Below are 24,995 nucleotides of genomic sequence, written 5' to 3' on the forward strand. Positions count from 1 at the left end.
CACTGAGTAGAAATTCCTCCCAACATAAAGACGAGGGCATGTGTGGCATAGCAAGATTCCGGAATTATGTTGCTGGTCAAGGGTATTGTTGGCTTTCCCAACAGGGTCTCAGTAGATGAGGCAAAGTCTAGACCCTTGCCAATCTGCATCTCATCTAGCATCAGAACTGGGTGACGCTCCTTGAGTGACAGCTGGGCCATCTGCACAATAGAACAGCGAAAGGTGGTAGTGGTATAGTGAGTCAATATGAACAGAGTGAGTAAAAAAAAATCTCGTTGATACGATTCGGCTAAATACGTTTTTCGGCATAATACGTTTTTTTTTTCGTTCCCGGCCGATGCCCTATAGAGGTAAATGCATTTTTGTACGGCTAATACGATCGTATTTCCACGTCGGTTTGGATAATACGATCCCGGAAACGTCTTCTGTATGATGATAACATCAGAGCCAGTCCTTTGAAGCGGGTGGGCAGAGCTACTGAAATTAACATCGAGCGAAACGACAGGCACGGCGGACTAAAGACGCGGCGACGCGCGCTTTGTATGCTCGAGGCTTGGCCTGGCTCGGCTCGGCTAGAGTCCGGCCGTGCTTCTGCACAGCGCCTGCAGCAGTGTGGCGGCCTCTGGGAGCAATTTTCGCAAGCTCGCACACCAAACGCACCGAAGGTTTTTAGCGCCATCTATCCTAAGACATAGTACTCACGGTAAAATCATGTGACCAAGAAGCAGTGATTGGCGCATGCATTGACGATGCTGTAGGCTTTGTTGGCTTTGTGCTTGCCATTTCTCGTTGCCATTTTGGTGTTTCGAGCGTTCAGCTTGCACTTCGCCCTTATCGTTTCTTCTGTTTTGGTGCCGCGTTTCACCCGTGCGCTTCACCATGTCTAGAAAGCGTAAAGCGTTATCGCTGAAAGAAAAACTCGACGTCCTAGCAAAAGTCGACGAAAATCCGCAGAAGAAACGTGTCGACCTGGCACGCGAACTTTGTTGGCCTGTCTCCACGCTGAACACGATCATCGGCAAGCGAGAAGAAATTCAGAAGAACATTCAAGTGTTCGGCGCCGGCGTGAAGCAAACAAGGGGCGCCCAGCATGGCAAGATGGAAGAGGTTCTTCTGGCATGGTTCAGGGAAGTAAGGGCGGCAGGCGTGAACGTGGACGGGACAGTTGTTCGCGAGAGAGCTGATGAGATAGCACTCTCGTTGGGCATCGAAGATTTTAAAGCTTCGGGCGGGTGGCTCCATCGTTTTAAAACACGGCATGGCCTGTCGTATAAAACCGTTTCTGGCGAAGGGAAGTCTGCCGACCAAGATCAGGTCTCCAACTGGCTTTCAACTCTGCCGGCGGTGATTGCTCAGTACCAGCCAAGGGACGTGTTCAACGCAGATGAAGCTGGGTTGTTCATCAATCTTCAGCCCGAGAAAAGTCTCAGCATAAAAGGTGAGATGTGTCAAGGCAGAAAAAAAAAGCAAAGAAAGAGTCACCGTATTGTTGTGCTGCAACGCTGATGGAACCGAGAAGCTTAAGCCTACTGTCATTGGCAAATACTGGAAGCCACGCTGCTTTTCGCGTAACCCACGCCTTCCTGTCATTTATAAAGCGAATAAGAAGGCATGGATGACCGGAGCCCTTTTCACAGAGTTCCTCACATTTCTGGATGCCCGGATGCGTGCCGCGAACCGTAGAATTCTTCTGGTTCTCGACAATTGTGCCGCGCACCCTGTCGATACTTCGTGGCTGCAAAACGTAAAAGTAATTTTCCTGCCGCCCAACTGCACCAGCCACTTGCAGCCCCTAGATGCAGGAATCATTAGAAACATGAAATTTCACTTTAGGAGCTTGTTGATCAGACGCTTTTTGGCCAAGATTGACCGGAAAGATGCCAGCTTGAAGGTGGATCTTCTTGATGCCATCCATTTTCTGGCGATGTCATGGGATCGCGTCAAACCTGACACCATCGCCAACTGCTTCAAGAAGTGTGGCTTTTTTTGTGCACCTGGCGATACTGAGGAAAATGAAGATGACGGCGCAGAGATTGACATCCCGGACTGGGGTGACCTCAATGTCGACGCGTCTCCGGAAGAGTTTGTATCGGCGGACGACCAACTGGCGACATGTGAATTTCGCACCGTCCAAGACATCATTGCAGATGTTACCGCTGAAGAGGAGAGCAACGACGATGACAACCAAGACGCCGGAGATTGCAGCAGCGATCGTCGGCCATTAAATATACTGACGGTGCTCTCGAAGCTTTGGACGGGCTTCGTGGCTTTGTCGCGTCTGCGGAGCTCAGCGAGGAAACTGCTACTCGTTTTTACGAGTTCCAGAAAAGCTTGCTGCAGGACCTCGAAAAGCAAAAAGTGCAGCGCAAAGTGACGGATTATTTTAAAGTGCTTTAATAAAAGCAAGTTCTGTGCCAAGTATGTATTATTCGCGATCTTTTGGAGTCTGTTTTGGATAATACGATTTTTGGATAATACGTTTTTATTTTCGGTGCCCGTGAGAATCGTATCAACGAGATTCCACTGTAATAGGAAGAGAGTGAGTAACCAGGAACAGTACACACCTTAATTTTCAGCAAATCTATCACTTCAAACAGCAGTCCAGGAGCAAACTTGAACCCTTCTAATTTTCTCTGTAGTGTTTGTTCCGATGGTAGAGGCATTCCCAGTTCACGGGCCATGTTATATCCTTGAGAGCGGCATGACAGCTTTAGTTTCAATGCCTTCACAACAGTTTCCGTGCTCCATGCTGTACCCCGCATTGTCCCTTTCTGCAGACAAAGTGCCTGGTAGCCTAGGTAGCCTACAATACCTGTATGTGCAATGCATCAAAATGAAATTCGCAATTGCTTGTTGCACAAGTTGGTACATGGTATAACTGTGATGGAATTGGTGAAATGCCACAGAAAAAGAATTTCGACCCCACCCAAAATCGGCTGCTGGGCCGGGATTTGTTCGCGCAACCTCATGCTTAGCAGCGCAACACCATAGCTACTAAGCCACCATGGGGGTTGTGCTACTACTTGTGTCCATTTTCCCTTTTACCAGTTCTGCCATAGTTATCCCAATCAGGGTTCAGTTCACAAAGGGGTGACACAGGAATAGCACTGTATATCTGCTTTGAGATTCTTGTTTTCGATTTCCAATACACTGACTCTCCGCTGTGATGCAGAGAGCCTTCTTTTCAGGTGCAATATTTCAGCTGCTGTCTTTATTTCAGCATTTGTTTCTGAAAATAACCAAACAAAAAATGCTCAATAGCATATCCAGTTATGAATGGAAAATGCTGAACATGTATTTACCCGACACTTGGCCTTGGGCCTTTGAAGCCAAGCTTCCCCCTTTCTCCAACTGATTGCACGTTGAGGTACCGGGAGACACTGCAAATAATCCAGCTAAGTGAATCCAGACGGAAGGGATAAATGCTGCCCCCATTCTAGCCTTTCCAAACATGACAACAAAACCCTTCTCCTAGATTTGGAAAACAAAAGTGTGTCTGATTTTGAGAGTTAGGGCTTCAATGAAAGTATGCTGACTGCACCATAATTGTCTTGCGCAAAACTGACTACTGACTAGTAGTAGCCAGAAGTAATGAGAAGGGGCATTAGAGGCCGTTAATGTAGTAATTTTGCAATACAGTAAGCCCTGTTAGCCTAGGTAAGCTGTGGCTGAACTACTTGTGAAGGTTATCACCACCTTTGTACTGCACTGTGAATACTGCCTAACGTACTGTCTGGAAAAGCATAAAACAAGATTTCAACTGTAAAAAAAAAATCAAATTGAAAGAAATAAAATTCACTACAATACCTTCCAACCAATTGCTGAGTACTCTTTCAGTGACGTTTGTACGCACACTGTAACTTGGTACTGTTTCCTGCTTTTGTATGGCTATGGAGGCAGGACTCGTTGCAGAACTGTGGCCTTCAATGTCTATGAAAAAGATTTTTATCTCAACAATTTACATATCTGGAGACTCGACTATTTACCAAAGTAAGCATTGTACGAACCAGTTGGTATGCTTGCAGATTCTGGTGAGCTCAGCACACTGAATGATGCACATGTCATGTGCATAGTGGTTGTGCCCTGGAACTGATGCAGAAAAAAAGCATATGATCAATTGCAGTCCTCATTCTCAGTCACAGCCACAAATGAAGTACCGCTCTGCACGCATGAACTTCACATTCCATGTTTTTATCTATTCTCACCTGCTCATGATTTTAATAACCTTTAACCTTGGCCTGTGCTTGTGGTGCTGGACTCTGAAAGTTGTAAATGCCAAATACATACTTGCAGCAGTATTCAAAAGCACACTCGAGCCCTATATTTGTGCAGGGCTATTCATCTACGCTAACCTCTTGTGATCCCGCCAGTAATGATTGACTCTGAATCCTTCCTTGGGTTTGGGTTTAGCAGTGACTGGCCAGGACCAATTTTAAGTCCTGGAAGTTTGAATGGCTCTTGCTTACTGACCAAATGCACATATCATGCCCAACAGTCTAGTATGATAACTTGTCAAGTTTAACTTACCACATTTGCCTGAAGTGCTAAAAGGTGGTTGTGTGTCCTGCTTTGGACTCTGCACGCAAATTACTTGGTGCTGTTGTAGTATTGATTGTCCAGGCAGTATTTCTGGAAGAATTACCTCTAGAAGTTGGATAGGCACTTATGCAATGTATATCTGCAGCATAGCTAAAGCAAAATACAGCACATCTAGCAGTCTTGTTAACACTCACCAGTTTTTCTCAGAGCACGAGTTGCTGGCTGCCTATTTAGGTTCGTGTTGGGTGCATGAACTGCCCAGTGTTCTTCCAGGAGTGACTGCCCAGGTTGTACATGATGAAAGCTGGCCACTGAAGATCACAAATACAAACACATTTGCACTACCTGTCATGAACTTGTAGAACACATCGATGTGTCAATGACACTACACTTTATACTCGCTGGCAGTGCTCATACTGCAAGTCACTGGCTGCCCATCCTCCTGCAGGTTCGATGCCTGGCATCATTTCAGCAGTGATTGCCCAGGATTTGCAGAGATAAGGTCAAATCCTGAAGGTTACAGATGAGAATAAGCATTGAATTATATAATATGTGTTGAAAATATTGTCACAGCCTATTAGGAGATGGGAAAGCCGGTGTCGAGGACGTGTAAAAGCACTTTATGAAAATAGTCAACGCGATGTCATTGTCGTCTCTGTTTTTCTACTGGCGTGTTACTTCAGCGTCGTTCTCATCGCCTGGCAAATACCCGCGGCGACCATATAGGATGTGGCAGTTTCCCCCCCTTTGAAAAAAAAAGGCATCGTCCCGATGCACCAACCACCGAAGGCTGTGCACAGACGGTGCAAAGTTGAGGCCATGAGGAAATGTATGGCTTCATACGAAGCACGTGCACAACCTCGGGCAGATGCCGCCGGCGTTTGGAGCAGTTATGGCTGTCGGGAACAATTTCATAATTCACATCGCTGATGCGGCGCAGAACTGTGTAGGGGCCGAAGTATCTTCGCAGGAGCTTCTCAGACAGCCCCCGCCGACGAATCAGAGTCCAGACCCACACCTGGTCACCGACGTTGTATGTGACGGGTCTGTGCCGAAGATTGTAGTGTCGGGCATCGTATTCCTGTTGTTCTTGGATTCGCAAACGCGCAAGCTGCCTGGCTTCCTCTGCGCATTGCGTAAACTCCTCGGAACCAGTCTCGTCGCCACCGCACTTGTGTGGCAGCATTGCGTCCAACATTGTTGTCACTTCCCGGCCGTAAATGAGGTTGAAAGGCGTCACGCATGTTGTCTCTTGGCGTGCCATATTATACGCAAATGTAACGTATGGTAAAATCTCATCCCAATTCTTGCGGTCGACTTCAATGTACATACTCATCATGTCTGCCAGAGTCTTATTCAAACGTTCTGTCAGCCCATTGGTTTGGGGATGATAAGCCATGGCCTTTCGGTGAGTGGTACCACTTAATTGCAAAATGGTGTCCAGAAGTGCAGCCGTGAACGCAGATCCTCTGTCTGTTATGACCACTGCGGTAGCGCCATGCCTTAGGATGACAGCTTCGATGAAAAATCGCGCTGCTTCGGCTGCTGTTCCACGTTGGATAGCACCTCGGCGTATTGAGTAAGGTAACCTGTGACGACGATTGTCCATCTATTTCCGACAGTAGACAGTGGAAACGAACCTAAAAGGTCCATGCCAATTTGTTCGAACGGCGCTTGCGGTATCTGGACAGGATGCAGCAGTCCAGCTGGCTTGCCGGGTACTGCTTTGCAGCTCTGGCAATCCAGCAATGTCTGTATGTAACATTTCATAATCGACGCAAGTCTTGGCCAATAGTACTTTAGCCTAATTCTTGCCAATGTGCGGGTGTAAACCAAGTGACCAGCGGTCGGCTCATTGTGACAGGCATGTAGGACTTCGTCGCGAAGAGATGTGGGAATGACGAGTAAGCAACTACTGCCACTAGGTGAAAAGTTCTCTTTACAGAGAGCATCGTGGCGCAAGCAAAACGAAGGCAGCTTTCTCGCGAATAACCTCGGCACGCTGCTTGTTTTTCCCTCCAAGTAATCGAAAAGAGGAACCAGTTCTGCATCCTCGCGTTGGTGGCGTGAAACGGCAACAGTATCTACCACGCCTAGAAAAGCCGCGTCCTCATCGTTGTGCACTGCAGTCTCAGCAGGAGACTGACAAAGGCAGTCGGCGTCGGTGTGTCGTTTCCCTGATTTGTAGACAATCGTGAAGTCGAACTCTTAGAGCCAAAGACCCCAGCGCGCAAGCCGACCAGCTGGATCTTTTAAATTAGCCAGCCAGCAAAGTGCATGATGATCACTGACAACGGTGAAACACCGACCATGCAAATATAGCCGAAATTTCAGGACGGCCTGCACCAGTGCGAGGCATTCTTTTTCTGTAGTGGAATAGTTAGCCTCCGTCCTTGATAGCGTCCTGCTGGTGTAAGCAATCACTCTTTCGGTGCCGTCCTGCTGCCGTACAAGCACTGCGCCAAGTCCGATATTACTAGCGTCGGTATGAAGAATCGTAGGCGCGTCTTCATCAAAGTGTGCGAGCACGGTAGGCGTCTGCAGCCGTCGCTGTAGGTCGTGAAATGCCCGTTGCTGGTCTTCGCCCCACACAAAGGGGACATCTCTGGCGAGACGTGTTAATGGCCATGCGATGTGCGAAAACTCCGCAATAAAGTGTCGGTAGTAGGCGCAAAGGCCGAGAAAACGTCGCACGGCCTTTTTATCTGATGGCGTTTGGAAATTAGCAACGGCAGGAATTTCGTCAGGGTCAGGTCGGACACCTTCACGACTAACAACATGACCGAGAAATTGAAGTTCTTAGAAGCCAAAATGGCACTTTTCAGGTATTAAAGTTAGACCAGCTGAGCGTATTGCTTCAAAGACTGTCTTTAGTCTCCGTAAGTGTTTCTCAAATGTGACGGAGAAAACAATCAAGTCGTCGAGGTACACCAGACAGGTTTGCCATTTGAGGCCTGAGGTACCGTGTCCACTAGTCGTTGAAACGTTGCTGGCGCCGAACACAAACCGAAGGGGAGCACCTGAAATTCATAAAGTCCGTCGGGCGTCACAAAAGCGGTCTTCTCGCGGTCTCTCTCATCAACTTCTATTTGCCAGTAGCCGCTTTTCAAGTCCATCGACGAAAAGTAACGTGCATTTCGTAGCCTGTCCAGTGAATCGTCGATACGCGGTAGCGGATAAACGTCTTTCTTTGTGATGTGGTTGAGTTTTCGATAGTCGACGCAGAAGCGCAGGCTACCGTCCTTCTTTTTCACCAATACGACAGGCGATGCCCAAGGACTCTTAGATGGCCGAATAACCCTGTCCTCAAGCATCGTCTTCACTTGGGTTTGTATTTCCTCGCACTCTTTCGGTGCTACACGATAGGCATTCTGCCGAATTGGTCTGGCGTCGTCTTCGGTGATAATACGGTGCTTAGTGAGCGGCGTCTGGCTGACTCGTGACCTTGATGAGAAGCAGCTCTTAAACTCATCAATGAGCTCAAGAAGGCTGTTGCGTTCGACGGGCGACAAGGTGTGACTGATGTCAACCACAGGGGCAGGCATAGCCACAGTGCACTGAGAGGCAGTCTTATACTGAGGTAAATTCGTCGAAGTAAGCAAGAGCCGTGCCTTTAACAATGTGTCGACGTTCCCTGGTAAAATTCGTCAGCAGGACTTTGGCACGTCCGTCGTATATGTTAATTACGGCCCTGGCGATGGAAACGCCTTGACTCAGTACCAGTGCGTGATGTGTTCTGCGACGCTAGTCCCGGTGTTCAAGTTGTCGCAGATAACAGGTACGAGGGAACAGCTTTGCGGCGGAAGCGAGACGTCATCGTCGGCGATACGTAAGCGGGGTCGCTGGTGTTCCGCGGGGTCGACGTCGTCTGAGCTCGTATAAAATGTGACGACGAGGTCATGGACATTAATCACTGCACCGTACTCTCTCAAGAAATCCATCCCCAATATAAGTTCCTTGCAGCACTCAAAGAGAATGACGAGGGTGGCGTCGAAGGTTACACCGGCAATTACTATTCTGGCTGTGCATTTTCCAATAGGCGTCATCAACTGGCCGCTGGCAGTTGTGATGTTGGGCCCAGTCCACGGCATCTTCACTTTTCTCAGCCTGTTGGCCAGCTTTTGACTTATTATCGAAAAATGGGAACCAGTATCGACGAGAGCGGCCACCAAATGGCCGCCAATACAAACGATAAGATCGGCGCTGACGGCGTTGGTTACAGGGGGCGTGGTTGGAGTTGTAGAGTCGTCGATCGTTGGAGATGGGGGTTCTTGGGTAGCTAGCCGGTTTGCAACCTTACCACCGGAGGTCGCTGCTTCTAGTTTCCCCGGCGCGGGCTAGGGCACCTGCCCCTACAGGCGTCAGAAAAATCGCAACGAGTCGGTGGGCTGTAACGAGCCGGAGATGGGGAACTCGATCGAGGCATTGCTGAACTTTCTGGCCGAAAGTTTGTAGAATTTCCGTCGCAGCCACGTGCGGCATCAGACACAGGCTAATTGCCGTTGGGAAATCTTCGATACCCAGCCACGCGGTAGTGGCACGCGCGGTAAACATGTCCTGCTTCGCCGCAATGAAAGCATAGCGGCCGGCCGTCAGTGGTGCACCACAAATCGGTCTTTCGAAGCGAGTAGCCGGCAGGGGATTCACCGTAGAAACGAGGCGCAGCGATCGACTGGCGGCGATACGGCATAGTTGGCGGCGGCTGTGACTGTAGAAAATAGGGCGTCGGGGGTGGTGGTGATGGCTGCGTCGTAGTGGTCGATGGTGTCAACAGCATCGAAGTGGCGGGAGGTGGACGACAGACAGCTTCCGCATAGCTTAATCGTCGTGGCACCGCCTGCCAGTCGGGCGACAAAAACTCCTCTCGAACTTCCCGAATGATATCAACGACAGAAGCCACCGCTGGTGCCATGGGAGAGATCCTGAGCTGCTGGTTCTGCTCTCGCACAATCTCTCGGATGACTTCATGCAGAGACATGCTGCAGCTCTCAGGTAGAATTGATGCATTCACCGGCGAGCTTCTGCGATAATATTGGCGGTACCATTGCTGTAATGCCCATTCTATAGCGGTAGCCTCCTTGGTAAATTCGGCCACTGTCTTCGGTGGGTTCCTCACGAGCCCGGCAAATAGTTCCTCCTTCACTCCGCGCAAGAGATGGCGCAACTTCTTTTCTTCGGCCATCTCAGGGTCTGCTCTGCGGAAAAGGCGGGCCATATCTTCTGCAAACATGGCAACGCTCTCGTTTGGTTTTTGAATACGGGATTCGAGAAGGCGCTGCGCGTTGTCTCTTCTGTCGCTACTAGTGAATGTGTCTAGCAGCTGGGTGCGGAAGGCATCCCACGTGGTCAAATTTCTCTCCCGGTTCACAAACCACGTACGTGCACTGTCTTGAAGCGCAAAATAGACACCAGACAACTTTTGCTGGGACCCCCAGTCATTATAACTGGCGACACACTCAAATTGGTCCAGCCAATCTCGGACATCTTCAAAAGCGTCACCATGGAAACTTTCTGGGACCTTGGGATTCTGCAGCGTCACCTTCGATGGAGTTGCAGTGGCCATGGCGGAAATCGGTAGACGCGTTCTTGCAGGGTCCTGCAAAGGGTTGAACTCAGGCATCAGGCCTAGCAGGCAGCAACTGTATCGGTGAACAGGAGTTTTGACGAACGCAGGTGATTCCGCGTTCGATGTATGGCTCCGCGAAGGGGTGCCGATCATGAGGCAGTCCTACCCACCACCTCCACCAGTGTCACAGCCTAGTAGGAGATGGGAAAGCCGGTGTCGAGGACGTGTAAAAGCACTTTATGAGAGCAGTCAACGTGACGTCATTGTTGTCTCTGTTTTTCTACTCGCGTGTTACTTCAGCGTCGTTCTCATCGCCTGGCACATACCTGCGGTGACCATATAGGATGTGGCAATATGCATGCAATTAAGTCATAAAGCACATCCAACAATAATAATATGAGCATACTTGTACCATTCTTGCTCACACCATTTTTGCCTGGTAGCTGTGGCACCTGCCTGAGGCTGAATCTAGGTGCACACACTTTTGGCTTGAGAAGAGATCGCTCTGGCTTCGTTGCACTGGAAATTGAATTGGAAGCAAGGCACCTGCTCATAAGCTTGCTGGTGTCCAAAGTACAACAATTAACAAATGCACTTCACTAGATTAAAGGTGCATCAATAGAAGTGGCTGCAGAAAAAGGCCAGTATTGTGATGTGCTCCTAGTTTCCGTCTTCAGCGCAGCAACTGAATACCACTTTTATTCAAAGGGTATTCAGATTAAGGATCGGGAAGTACAGAACGAGGTTTCTAACACAAAGGTGGACAAGTGGGATTGTTACTATTTGTGGTATAAAAGTCTGCACATACAGACTAGGATGCAACATGCGCATGTGTCAGCCTCCATGTGCACCCTTTTGTGCTTCAATACCAAAAATATGTTTACTGAATTTAGCAGTTCAAAGAATTAGGCAAGTTCCTTTATTACGCATTGCTGAAGCACATACAGTGGCATTTTGCCATGTGACACAGAAATGTTATCGGCCTGGAGAGTTCTTATATTAATATGCATTGGAGGAGCATACATACCTCAAGTTGTGGCCAAAGAAGCGAGTCGCTCATGACTGCACAATCCTCTGAAGCACTGTGATGTAACTTCTTTAAGGTGTGCATTATTTCGAGAGCCATCTGCAATTTGAGAGTATCACATGGATTAGTAGTAAAATTTGAAGCTCATAAATGATTTCCACCTATAGGCAGCAGCGTTGCAACTTGCTTTGATAACATACCTTGCATTGAAATGTTTTCTTTTTCAGATGAGACATTGTCAATGCCATGCTTCACACCTGCGTTTGAGTGCAATTAATTTTGATGATTATTTATATCACAAAGAGCTTGGGATACTACATGCATGTGCAGTTAAATGAATGTATCTGTACACTGATGGCTTTTTACCTTGCTCTTGACCCATGTGGCAGAAGAGTGAGGGGGTGGCAGTGCATGTCAGTGGGTCAAACTGATCCGCAGTGAAGTGGTCCTGCGAGTTTCAATAGCACCAATACTCATCAGTCCACGCACACATATTTATAGCTAGCCGGTACAACAATGTTTGCGAATTTTCTTGTGCGTAAAAAACACACAGACGTGGAAGACATACAACACCTGTGTGTGTCTTTGTTCTTCTACGTCCGTGTGTTTTTTTGCGCTACAAGAAGATAATCTGCAAACATGTTACACCAACAAGCCCAAATGTCTACACTGAGGTACAACAATGTCTGCAAAAGCATATGTATGCAATGCTGCTGCTATCTCGCTGTCCCTGTAACATCTGGTAAACAAATGTATGGTCTGAACCAGTAAACACTTGCAAAGTTATTTGATTATGAGACATCCAAAGTGTTGATTGTATTCGACTGTGAACATAAATATGGGAGGTCATCATCATCATCAGCCCATTTTTTTTCATGTCTACTGTAGGACGAAGGCCTCTCCCTGCGATGTCCAATCGCCAATTTGCACCTCATAGGTCATGAGGGAGGTAGTGGTCCAATACTGCTCTACCTCCCTCATGACCTGGCGTGGCAGGCAGCATTTATTTATAATAGCGGTGTAAATGAGAGCCAAGAATAATACATCAATGTTTGGCACTTTAGATGTACTATTAGGTGCAGTTTACATAACTGATTATTATTGAGTTTATTTATAAATAAATAAATAATATTTATTACTCTTAATTCATATATGAAATATTTATTTTCAAAATACTCTTATTTCAAGTATGACTAAACTGCTCCCAAACTCATGGCACTTCGCATCAATTTTTCGGGAATTATGCCACATGCTCTGCTTGTGCAACAAACATGGTAGTGCAGAATAGAATTTAGTACATCGCCATGAATGTCACTTTGGGTATTATTGCTTAGTGATGAATGTTGCTGCTAAGGCCCATCCATCCCTGAACGACAATGTAAATGTGGTCGCGTTTACTGCGCACAAAGAATGTCTAGGCTACAATATAATGACACTATATATTTTCGATTATAGCATGAGCAACAAAGCGACTGATTTTGGGAAGCAGGATATACACGCTCGCCTAAGCATGTAGCATATGAGCAACGAAATACGCGTACCTCGCAAAGCGTACTGAAATTGGCCGTTGTGGGAATCTCCTCAATTTGCTCCGGACAGGGGATACTTTCCAGGTCATTATCGCCAAGAGGCACTGGGGTGGGCGATTTCCGACATCCTGGACACATGCAGCAACGATGATGCAGCCCCGGCCCATGGCTCTCCGCACTTTGTCAGCAAAAGGGGACGACAGGCAAAGCATGCGGGTGCAGCGCAAGCACACCAACCGCACAGATGCGCACGGATGACACTTGGTGGAGTCACTAGAGCATGGTGTAAGATCTTACACCATGGGCTAGAGCGAGCTACTCAGATTAGCGCCGGCTGCCAAGCATGCGCGGGCAGCCGGCGCATGTTTGGCAGCCGTTGTCACCATTGTCTAACAGCAATCAAAGCGGAAATTCCCGCATCGCAACTCCAGGAAACAAAAACGCCGGAACCGGAAATATTGAAACCGGAAATGCTGGAACTGGATTTTGTGTGAGAGGAAAAGGCCGCGCACATCAAAGGTTGTCGCTATTTAAAAAAGCGGCGGTGGCGCGTGGGTGGAGGGGCTTTCGGCATAACGTTAAGGGACAGGAAGAGAGCGGTGCAGATCGAGAGCAAGCAGGGATAGCCGATATTCTAATTGACATTAAGAGAAAGAAATGGAGCTGGGCAGGTCATGTTATGCGTGGGTTAGATAACCAGTGGACCGTTATGGTTACAGAATGGGTGCCAAGAGAAGGGGAGTGCACTCGAGGTCGGCAGGAAACTAGGTGGGGCGATGAAATGAAGAAATTCGCAGGCACCAGGTGGAATCAGTGGGCAGAGGCAATTGGAGATTGCAGGGAGAGGCTTTCGTCCTGCTGTGGACATAAAATAGGCTAATGATGGTGATGATGATTCAGTATAGCAGGTGAAATCGGCGACAGCAGTTTTACTGAAAATGTCACTGTGATCGAAAAACAGTGTGTTGCTATGTGTTTCAAGTTTTCTGCTACTTTCCTGCTGCTTTTCAGCTGCATCTAAATTAAATTATCATTAATAAAGCATGTATGAACACCAGAAAGGTGTGTGCTCGACACAAATTTTAGAAATATAAGTTTCATCCCTCCTCTGGGGGATTTTTACGGGTTTTAAGGAACACAGGTTGACAGGTATGAAATTGGTATACAGTACACTAGAGGCCTGCTGTTGTGAACCATGTTCGATTATTGTTGCACCTTTAGAATTATCGAATTGTACAGGGTAACAAAGATAGACGAGCTTTTAAACTTGGTGTCGATACTTTAAGGGTGCCCATACCATGCTGTAGTTAGAAAGGAATATTTGCATAAAGGGGCTGATTTTAGGTGTGAAATGTCACCTTATTTCAGTAAATAAGAAGAGATACCAGTAGCTATAGCTAACTGAATTATTTCAAATGCCTCAATTGCCCCTGATGAAGAGCCATTATGAGGGGTGGGATTCAGGTCACTTGATATTGCATAATACAGACTTAAAGGGACACTGAAGGCAAATATTAAGTCAAGCTAAAGTGATAGACTACTGCTTGAGAATCTCTAAGGTGTCAATATTATCGCGAACAGAGCCTTAATCGAGAAATTGAGGTAAATGCACGACATGATTAGCAACTCCTGCTTCAAGCACTTGCCCGATGACGAAAGCACTCCTCAGTTAATTTCTGCCACTAGTCAACCACTCATTTCACAAAACATCCTCGTATTGTATTATGAGATGAAATAAAATGCTACTTGTCCAGTTCTATTTCATGTTTAGACAAAAGAGCTCAATGAAATTACCTTTGACGACACGGGTGGTCGAACGGTTTCATTTTCTCTTGACTGCGCGCCGCCCACGCTTTCGCCTTTCAGTAGTTATCGCGTAGTGCTGTGCTGGTTTTGCTGGCTCACAAAACTCACAAAAACTGCAAATAGCAGAGAATTCAACTTCCATGTGATGTCGCGAGATGCCCGAACAGTCTAGACCACTTGGCCAAACAGCAGCTGCAGTGGAGAATCCACCGCTCTGATCTTGTCCGTCTTGGCTCGGTACCACCCTTTGTCAGATGCCATTTCACTCACCGACAGCAACAAAAGGCAGTGATGGCATATGCAACATCACCACTCCCCCAGTTGGATGGTGGGAGAAAAGAATTTCAAGGAAGGTATTCGGACCCTTCAGATGCAATTTTCTCGTAAACTAAGTCTTTTCTTGGCACAAAACAAGCGTTGCGTGGTTTCTGGATTGGTATGGAAGGTTTCTGGAATGGTTTCGTGGACTGTTTACGTCTACTTAGTATTAGCCCTTAGCGTCCCTTTAAGATTAGTTGGGTTGGAGAGGGCCACTGTTAGGAGAATGATGCTAAGTGTGCAGATGTTCAGGCGGGAGAAGAACAGACAGCACTTGGGAATTGGCATATAATGAGCGAGTGAAGTGACAGAATGGCCTAGGTGGAAGTAGTAAAACCTGTGAAAGAGGCTAAATTTTGCAGCAAGATAGCAGGGTGCTGACGTTAGCATCAGACTTTAGCTCGGTTACACTGCAGCTATAGGAGTGGTTGTTAAAGATATATCTCAGGCACAGTCCTGAACGGATCCCATTGCATTAGAAAGGGTGGTGAGGGTCCCTAATGGTGTATGCATATTCCACTTTGAGATGACTGAGCACTAGGTAAGCTAGCTGTTTTGTAGGTGGAGGAGCCAAGTAAGTTTTGCCATAGAAAGCCAACGACATGGTTAGTTTCATTGAAAATGTTCATTATATCAGAAGACCACTTAATATTGTTGGTGAGCAGAATGCCTAAATATTTTGTTGAAGTAGAGTTTAGGTTAACACCATTAATTGTGCAAGTTCCTGATGTGTAAGAATGATGGTGATGAACTAAATCAAAGAGGTTTTCCCGGTGTTAAGAGCCATTAACCAATAGCCAAGGGTCATCTTGTCAGCTTCTAGCGAAGCAGTAGTGCATGTTTATGGGCCATTTTGTGCGTTAAAGTAACTCTCGAGTTTCACGAGATGGAGCGGGAACACTAAAGCATGGGCAATAACTTCTGGTCTAGGCATGGATACTTAGGTTAAAGTAGTGAGTAATGTGACCTTTTAAGCTGCATTGTTGCACTGTTTGCAGGATGAAATGCGGCTGTACTATGTGTGCACAAACACAAACTGCACTCATCGGTGGACTGAGTGAAACAACCTGAGAAGCTTCCCAATCTTTTCCAACCAGTGTGTCATGCTATTGGCTTTGTACATAAGCATCACGAAATAAAGTATAAATTAATATATATGTGTTTTCAATTGTGTAATTTATGCCTTGCCTCTTTTCTCGTGGTCATATTCAAAAGCCTAATTAGTGGCGAAAATAGCCTTTTCATAACCGATCACTGCACACTTTTACGTTGGCAGAGATGCACTGCCCTAATTAGAAGTCGATGAAAGTGTAGCATAAAAAAAAAAAAATGGGGGAACCTGAAATTGCTTTGAAGCATGCCATTTGTAAAAAAAGAAAAAAAATCACCGACGATTACAATACTCCCTAATGCGAAATTTGAGCACAGCTGTATATGTTGTGTTTATTTCGCAATATATTGAGGCATTGCACCAATCACCACACCGGCTGGCAGAGCCACGACACCCGGCACTATATATATAGACCAACTACACAGTTGCCGCTTCCTGGCAACTGTAGCTTCATCATCATCACCAGCCTGGCTACGCCCACTGCAGGGCAAAGGCCTCTCCCATACTTGTCCAACTACCCGTCTTGTACTAATGTGGCGATGTTGTCCCTGCAAACTTCTTAATCTCATCCGCCCATTTAACTTTCTGCCGCCCCCTTCTACGCTTCCCTTCCCTTGGAATCCAGTCCATAACCCTTAATGACCATCGGTTATTTTCTCTCCTCATTAGATGTCCTGCCCATGCCCCTTTCTTTTTCTTGATTTCAACTAAGATGTCATTAACTCGCGTTTGTTCCCTCACCCAATCTGCTCTTTTCTTATTCCTTAGCGTTACACCTATCATTCTTCTTTCCATAGCTCGTTGTGTCGTCTTCAATTTAAAAAGGGCACACGGCTTTCACATCGTGAGAAATTGCCAAAAAATCTATTTTTTGAAAATCACGTCTTCAGTTTCTATAACCCTTTTTCTATCTGATACCCAAATATCATCACTGTAAACAACTTAGAAATGCTCTAAAAAATTAGTTTTATCAGCCAAAGTGGCAAAAAGTGGCCAAAATCAAGAAAGAACAGCGTTTTTCAAGCCACAATATCTCTGGGCATGCGTCTATTTGTCGTAGAAAAATCCCTCACGTGACCTGATCCTAGGTGCCTAGGGACAGCATCGTTTAGGGATTTTTGAGAAGGCGCGATGCTGGCTCCGAGCGACGCCGTGGCGTGTTCGTCCTTGGCGTGATCATTCTCTGGACCGCGTTGTTCAACATTGCTCATGTGATCGTGCGTGCGTTGCTTGTGTGTTTGTTGTAGGTTCTGTGTTACTTAGCGGAAAGCCGTGAGTAGTGGCGATGCGGCAGTGCGGCTTTGGCCTCGGTGAGCTCTGGCACTACAGAATCTGCATTGTGTGACCCGTGCTTTCTTGAGAACCCGGCAGTGGTTACAGTTGAAATATCGAATTGGCCTAGCGCCTCGGCAGCGAAGTTCTGCGAACCGCGATGTGGCGTCGCCGTGTCCGACATTGCTTAACGGACATTGAGGGATGTGCTGCTTGCTGCAAGTCATGTAAATGCAACTGCGTCGACCGCCCACTGTTCAGCGCTGAATGTGTGTTTGGTGTGCTGTAGTTGAAATGAGTGGTGCAGCCGTGCAGCGGGGGTGGTGGAGGAGCAGAGGGGCTTAGGGTCTCCATTTGCACGTTCACAGATATGTGCTCCCGTTTTGGTCTCATTAGCGGCTGTTGCGGGATTGTGGTGTGCTAGCTCCTTGCCTAGTGTGAAGTTTACGACGCTAACACACAGCATGTTCACGTTTTTCCGTGCTATATGTCATCTGCATGACGGCCGAGTTGAAAACGAGACTAATATTGTTCTTTGCGTTTGTGTATTGTAAGTTACCTTCTATTGTGGAAGTTCTGAGAGTCTTTGCGTAATGAGTCCTTGCGTAATGCAAGGAGTGCGAATGTATAAATAAACACATACGTGTGTCTGAAATTTTGAATTACCCATAATACCCTTTACTACTGATAAGTGGGCTACACGGCCTGTGTGAATCAGCTACCGTATGTTGCGACGCTCTTCCGTGTGGTAGACTGATGCATGGTGCACGTTTATTTCTGTACTGTTGTAAAAACCATTTGTTTATTCACTCAATACAAATGTACGGCTTCTTCGCTGCAGTACATTTTAGTTACGCAGTGAGGCTTACTAAAAGTAGGAGAGGGCCGCTATCAGCCAGCATAGTATGTCCACTTAGGTGACCTGAGAGGCGGCAGGTTCGCGAGTGTATGATTATAGAACTCTTACGAGGGCCGCTTTTTTTTTTTCAACCTCCGATCGCTCCGTGCAGGCGCTACGCGGGTAGCAGAAAGCGGACATGCGCTGTAGGCAACTGCGCAGCTCTCGCACTACACACTCCGCCATTGTTGACATTAAGGCGTCAGTCGGCATTGTGCTACAGCCACGTAAACATGGCTGCCATTATTGTTGCTCCCGCTAAGTGTCAATTGCGAAGTGTTATTCGTTTTCTACAGGCTGAAGGCCATGGTGCTGCAGAAATCCATCGGAGAATGAGTCGAGTTTATGGGGAAAACTTCATGAGTGATGGTGTTGTGCGTGAATGGTGTCGAAATTTTAAAGATGGACGTAATGATGTGCATGATGAAGGGGGCCAAAGACGCAAATCTGTCGTTTCAGATGACCTGGTTCAACAAATTGACAGAATGGGTAAAGAAAACCGCAGATTCACCATTACTGCTTTATCTACGGAATTTCCAGAAGTTTCAAGGTCTGTTTTGTACTCTATTGTTACTGAACGGTTACGGCTACAAAAAACTTTGTGCACGTTGGGTCCCAAAAATGTTGACGGACGGCCACAAAACTCAACGAATGGCGTCAGCTTTTGAGTTCCTTGAGCGTTATCAGGATGAAGGAGACAACCTTTTGAAATCAATTGTGGCTGGGGATGAAACCTGGATTCAATACGACACACCGGAAACAAAACGACAATCACAACAATGGATGCATTCAAATTCACCAAACAAACCAAAGAAATTAAAAAAAACCTTCAACAACTGAAAGACCATGGCTACTGTTTTGGGATCAACAAGGTGTGTTGCTTGTGGAGTTTATGGAGCCCGGAACCACAATCACTGCAGCTGTTTATTGTGAAACTTTACGACGTTTGCGTAGAGCCATTCAGAACAAACGAGGAAAGCTGACCGCTGGAGTTATTCTGATCCATGACAATTCTGATCCATGACAATGCCCGTCCACACACTGCTGGAGCAACTCAACGGCTTCTCGAACAATTTGGATGGGACATTTTCGATCATCCGCCATACAGTCCAGACTTAGCACCCTGTGACTTTCATCTGTTTCCTGGACTGAAGACGTGGCTTGGTGGGAAGTGCTTTCAAACCAACGTCAAGGACTACTTGAATTCATTGGCGGCAACTTTTTTTGAAAAGGGTATTGCAAAGCTTGTCCACAGATATGACAAATGCCTCAATCTCTTCGGTGATTATGTCGAAAAGTAACCATAACTGTACTAATCTTTTGGTAATAAAATTATTGTTTTAGATGAACTTGTCTTTTATTTATAGCCTATCGGAGGTTGAAAAAAAAATGGCCCTCGTATTATGTCCAGTGACAGTGGCCCCTTTTCACTTTTAGTATGCTGCACCGCGAAATATTAGTATAGTGTGAGAAAGATAATCCGAAAAAGCCTAAATATGCAAAGTTTCTTTTGTAGCTTGCTACACTGCAATACAGGGGTGTAAATAAGCATCGTGCAGTAAAGCATACTAAGAGTGGGAAGGGCACATAGGTTTACACTGTGTTCATTATTTTCAATTGTGACATAATTTGCAAGTGCATCTGTGCTCGTGGTAAGCTTCATTGACAATTCTTTGTACATTACAAATTCATATTGCAGGGAAGCTGACTAAAGCACATTCGCCATTATGGTACGTGTTATTCACCTTCAATGCAGGAGCGCAATGCGGATTCTTGCCCCTGCTTTTGGCTGGACTGCACATGCTCTTTGAGAATTGATTCATTGTTCATAAGTGCACTGGTACTTTACTCTAAACTGGAGGGCTCAAGTTAATATGGAAGCACAATTTTTATTAAAGGGACAAGATGTTGCCGAGATGGTTGCAGCACAGCTTTTTTTTTATTCCAGGCACCTTTTCTACTTCAAGCTTCCATTGCAGTGTTTCAAACCAACATAGTGTATATAAAAATTAGACACTGATTGGGAACATCACCTAAGTTCATGCCTATGTATAGTAAAAAGATGTAGCATGACCAGACAAAATAAAAGAAGGGGGTGGGCTGTAGCAATACCAAGTGTTAAATGGTGCTTTATCCTTTTCCTTGAGTTTTCTGTTTTTGTGCTTTTTATGGATCCTCCGCAGTAACAATGCGAGTGCCAAACTTGAGCTTGTTGGCTTCAAGTCTTGTGGTTGTTACTAACAGAACAGTGTGATAAACGAACAAGGGCTTGGAGGCATCCGTTCACCTTGCCTGCCTCATGGTGCTGCTTCATAAGCACCGTGAGCATCCAGGCCAACTAGGAAGGGAGGTTTGTTGCAATTGCTTCTGAACTTTATTGCCACCAAACCAACAGTGCTCTCAATGACAGCTTTTGGACAGTAGAATGCTTGCACCCAGCAAAGTCTTAAGAAGGAAGCATTCAGGATGGGTGCAAAATGGGCTTTTGAAGCTGGCAGCATTACTGAAGGGGCTTTGCCCATCTGCCCTCATTATGGATACACAAAAATGATTTCCTCTTTAAGGGGGATTGTTTCAGAGGTCGTTACATGGCAACAGTGTTGGGTGTTTAGTGACTTGTCTTTGCCCACTGTTAGTAACCTGTTCCTTCTCCAGTGCCCCTGTGAAGTGCCTACTTTTTGGACACAATGTGCTCTCCATGCATGCATGCATTTTTAGCTTGTAAAGACTTCTAATACCCCTTGCCTCAAGCTAGTCTTTGCTGATGTCACCCAAGAAGGCATTGGGGAGTATGGCAATGTACACTTACAAACACTTACAATGATCAATGTCCAAACAGAAGGCATATTTAGTTAGTCGTGCATAGCCTGCGCACTAAGACTTGTTGGCATGCTATGACGTTAGCACAGTGTTTATATTGTCACAAGCTGTCATGAACCACGCCTGCCGCGCAGACAGATGAAAGAAAGAAGAGGACGACGTTAGCCAAGCTGCCGCGAGACTGCTCTTCAACAATCGCGCCTATCAACCAGCTTCATCCGGTTTTGCATTAAACACCTCGTGTGTAACATTTGGTGGAGGTGCGGGGTAACTCCCACGACCTACAACGGAGCCACCAGCACAAGAGCTACGCCGAAGCCGTCGCCTCGCCGGACTTTCGCCGTCGCGCTCAATCATGGCCACAGAGCAAAATACCCTCACCAGCAGTGCCTCGGCGAGCCCAGTCCCTATCCAGCACTACCGAGAGCCACGCACGTTCTCAGCGAAGGCAGAGGAAGATGTGGATGAGTGGCTAACCCATTACGAAAGGGTAAGCCAATACAATAACTGGAACGCTGCCAGTCAGCTTAGGAACGTTGTTTTCTTCTTGGCCGGCACGACGTTGGTATGGTATGACAACCACGCGGACATGCTAACTACATGGACACGCTTCGTTGAGGAGATCAAAAAGTGTTTCGGTGACTCGGACGCAAAGAGGAAACGTGCGGAACTCGCATTGGCCCAGAGAGCTCAGGTACCAGGCGAGACTTGCACTACCTATATCGAAGAAATTTTGAAGCTGTGCCGAACCGTCAACCCTCAAATGACAGAGGAAGATAAAGTGGGGCACGTGGTGAATCATTATACCCGGTTGGTGCGTGTAACGTGGATGTGTCTTTGGGTGGGAAAGTTTTTAATGCAGAGTTTACTGTTCTTCCTCGCTCCTCGCATGACGTGATTCTGGGGATTGACTTTTTGCAATTGTGTGGTGCGAATGTTGACTGCCGGACGGGAGAACTCAGTGTCGACACCAGTGTTTCACCTGTGCTCTTTGAAAGTGAAGCTTGCCCGGAGAGTGTGTTGTGCATGTCTGAGGATACAGTTGTGCCCGCCTTATCCGCGATGCGTGTTGCCGTCGCCTGTTCATCTCCGACTCCTATCTCGTTCGATGCTGAAGTGGAACCGGTACATCGGAACTGCCTCAAGAAAAACGTGTTAGTTCCGCACTGCGTGGTCTCAGTGACCAATGGATGCGCGGCGCTGTGGGCGCTAAACTGTTCCACTGAAGCGGCAGTGCTACCTCAAGGCCTAAAGATTGCCACGTTTCAGGAAGACTCGCCCGTATCGGTGGCAGTACTTACAGAGCTCCCCGATGGAGGAGCAACCAGTGTCTCGAGCCCCGGGAGCTCGAAGATACTTTCCATGATTGATAAGTCACTCAGTGATCACGAGCGTCGAGTTTTGATGGCCTTGCTGACGAAACATACCTCGGTATTCGACTTTGCGCAGCACGATGGCCCGCCATCAATTCCTGCGTCCAGAACTCGTCACCGCATCAACACAGGAGCCGCCCAGCCAATCCGACAAAAACCCTACCGTGTATCCCCGTCAGAACGCAAGATAATCAGCGATCAGGTCCAAGAAATGCTATGCAAAGGCGTCATTTGAGAATCATCTAGTCCTTGGGCAGCCCCCGTGATATTGGTGAAGAAGAAAGACTGTACGTGGCGGTTCTGTGTTGATTACCATCGCCTAAACACCGTTACTAAGAAAGATGTATATCCGCTCCCACGAATTGATGACGCCATCGACTGTATCTTTGCGGCATCTTACTTTTCCTCAATTGATTTACGGTCAGGTTACTGGCAAATTCCTGTACACAAGGACGACAGAAAAAAGACAGCATTTGTAACACCCGACGGACTATTCGAATTTAACGTGATGCCTTTCGGGTTGTGTAACGCGCCCGCAACATTCGAAAGGTTCATGGACACAATATTACGCGGCTTAAAATGGGAAGTTTGCATGTGCTACTTAGACGACGTTGTGATCTTCAGGCGAACGTTTAGTGAGCACAACAAACGTTTGGATTTGGTCTTGAACTGCTTGGAGCAAGCGGGACTTGTGCTCAATTAAAAAAAATGCCATTTTGGGGAACGACAAACTCTTGTGCTAGGCCATCTGGTCGCTAAAGAAGGCATACGACCAGATCCACAAAAGACTGCGGCCGTAGAAGCATTTAGAGTACCCAACTCTGTCAAGCAGTTAAGAAGTTTCTTGGGCTTGTGCTCCTATTTTCGCCGATTCATTCCCCGGTTTGCTGACATGGCTCATCCCTTTACACGCCTTCTCCAAAAAGTCGTTCCCTTTGAGTGGACTGCAGATTGCGACTCATCGTTTCGCCAGCTCAAGTTCCTGTTTACATCCCAACCAATTCTTCGCCACTTTGATCCTTCATCACCAACTGAGGTTCACACCGATGCCAGCGGCGTAGGCATCGGTGCTGTGCTAGTTCAGCGTGTTGGCGACAGTGAGCACGTGATCTCTTACGCTAGCCGGTCCTTGAGCCGCTCCAAGCGCAACTACACAGTCACCGAACAAGAGTGTCTGGCGGTCATCTTCGCCGTGCAACGGTTTCGTTCGTATCTCTATGGGCACCCCTTCACTGTGATAACAGATCATCATTCGCTATGCTGGCTTGTGTGTGAATCTGCGGGATCCCTCAGGACGACTAGCGCGCTGGGCCCTCCGTCTACAGGAATACGATTTCGTTATTTGCTACAAAAGTGGCCGGCGACATGCTGACGCTGATTGTCTCTCTCGGATGCCACTTCCAACAACTGAATGTGATGCGGATAATTTTGATGAATACATTGCTTTTGTGTCCCCGGAATTTCCGGATATGGGTACCGTCATATCCGAGCAGCACAAGGACGAGAGCTTACAACCGCTCTTCGCGGCAGCACAGGAGTAACCTGCAGGCAGTCTCTTTCGCCTACGTGATGGTGGCGCGCTGTGTAAGAAGAGCTACTCGACCACCGGTGCACGCTACCTTTTAGTTGTCCCCAAGAACCTTCGCCACCAAGTATTACACGCCATGCACGATGACCCAACTTCCGGTCATCTTGATTCCACACGTACACTCTACCGGGCTCAAGAACGTTTTTACTGGCCTAAGATGCGGAAAGATATCGAACGGTACGTCGCCAGCTGCTCTCAATGCCAGCGCTACAAGCGTCCGCCACGAGCGCCACATGGCCTGCTCCAATCAGTTCCCCCTTCTAGCGTCCCCTTTGAGCAAGTTGGTATAGATCTTCTGGGCCCTTTCCCGCGATCCTCCAAGGGTAATCGTTGTGTTATCGTTTGCGTAGATCACCTTACCCGCTATTGTGAGACCGCCGCATTGCCATCGGCCACAGCTACAGAAGTTTCTAACTTCTTGCTGGCTAACGTTATACTCCGACATGGACCCCCTCGCATAGTAATCGGCGATCGTGGGCGACAGTTTACCGCGGACGTGGTTGAAGAAACCCTTCGTCTGTGTTCATGTAGCTTCCGCCATTCTACGCCCTACCATCCACACATGACGGGCGTCACCGCCACGTTTACTTCGATCCTGGTGACCTTGTGTGGCTCTGGACACCGCTGCGCAAGCGTGGCTTGTGCCAGAAGTTTCTCGCCTACTACGTCGGCCCTTACGTTATTCTGGAGCGCCTCAGCGAAGTAAACTAGCGCATTGCGCGTCTCACGAGCAGTGGACGACGCTCGGCCAAGGCTGAAGTGACACACGTCGCGCGTCTGAGGCGTTACAACCTACGAGATGACTGACTCGCCCGGCGGGCTTCGTCTGCCAGCGGGGAAATGTCACAAGCTGTCATGAACCACGCCTGCCGCGCAGACAGATGAAAGAAAGAAGAGGACGACGTTAGCCAAGCTGCCGCGAGACCGCTCTTCAACAACCGCGCCTATCAACCAGCTTCATCCGGTTTTGCATTAAACACCTCGTGTGTAACAATATGTAAAAACCTTCTGATATGTTGATGACTTCTCTTTATCATACTTTGCCTGATGGAGCCAGCAAGTGGGTCAGCCAGATGTTCAACAGTCCCACTAGTTTTCCCAGAGTCTCCTTTACCAGGGTGCTGCTCACAGATATCTGTTTTCTTCAC

General features: G+C 47.3%; 2 protein-coding genes across 4 annotated transcripts in view; one reads left to right on the forward strand and one right to left on the reverse strand.

Moving 5' to 3' along the window:
• Polr2I (RNA polymerase II subunit RpII15) overlaps positions 1-24,995 on the forward strand; it is a 119,361-nt gene that overhangs the window by 53,888 nt on the left and 40,478 nt on the right. Inside the window, exon 5 of one of the 3 annotated variants that reach the window (XM_075698202.1) lies at positions 15,784-15,942. The exons of the other annotated variants lie outside the window; for them this stretch is intronic. Coding sequence (XP_075554317.1) covers positions 15,784-15,846 — 63 coding nt within the window. The 3' untranslated portion in view covers positions 15,847-15,942. Of the gene's footprint in view, positions 1-15,783; positions 15,943-24,995 lie in introns of those variants that run through there. 3 annotated transcript variants of the gene reach the window in all.
• On the reverse strand, positions 3,081-4,845 carry LOC142587991 (uncharacterized). Its single transcript, XM_075699400.1, has 8 exons — positions 4,734-4,845; positions 4,528-4,629; positions 4,353-4,439; positions 4,206-4,259; positions 4,008-4,089; positions 3,808-3,930; positions 3,303-3,380; positions 3,081-3,229 (listed from the first exon to the last, which is right to left on the reverse strand). Exons 5-8 carry the CDS (start codon positions 4,069-4,071, stop codon positions 3,081-3,083), a joined length of 414 nt encoding a protein of 137 aa, XP_075555515.1. The 5' UTR covers positions 4,072-4,089; positions 4,206-4,259; positions 4,353-4,439; positions 4,528-4,629; positions 4,734-4,845.

Source organism: Dermacentor variabilis, chromosome 7 (assembly GCF_050947875.1).
Source record: "Dermacentor variabilis isolate Ectoservices chromosome 7, ASM5094787v1, whole genome shotgun sequence".
NCBI classification, from domain to species: domain Eukaryota; kingdom Metazoa; phylum Arthropoda; class Arachnida; order Ixodida; family Ixodidae; genus Dermacentor; species Dermacentor variabilis.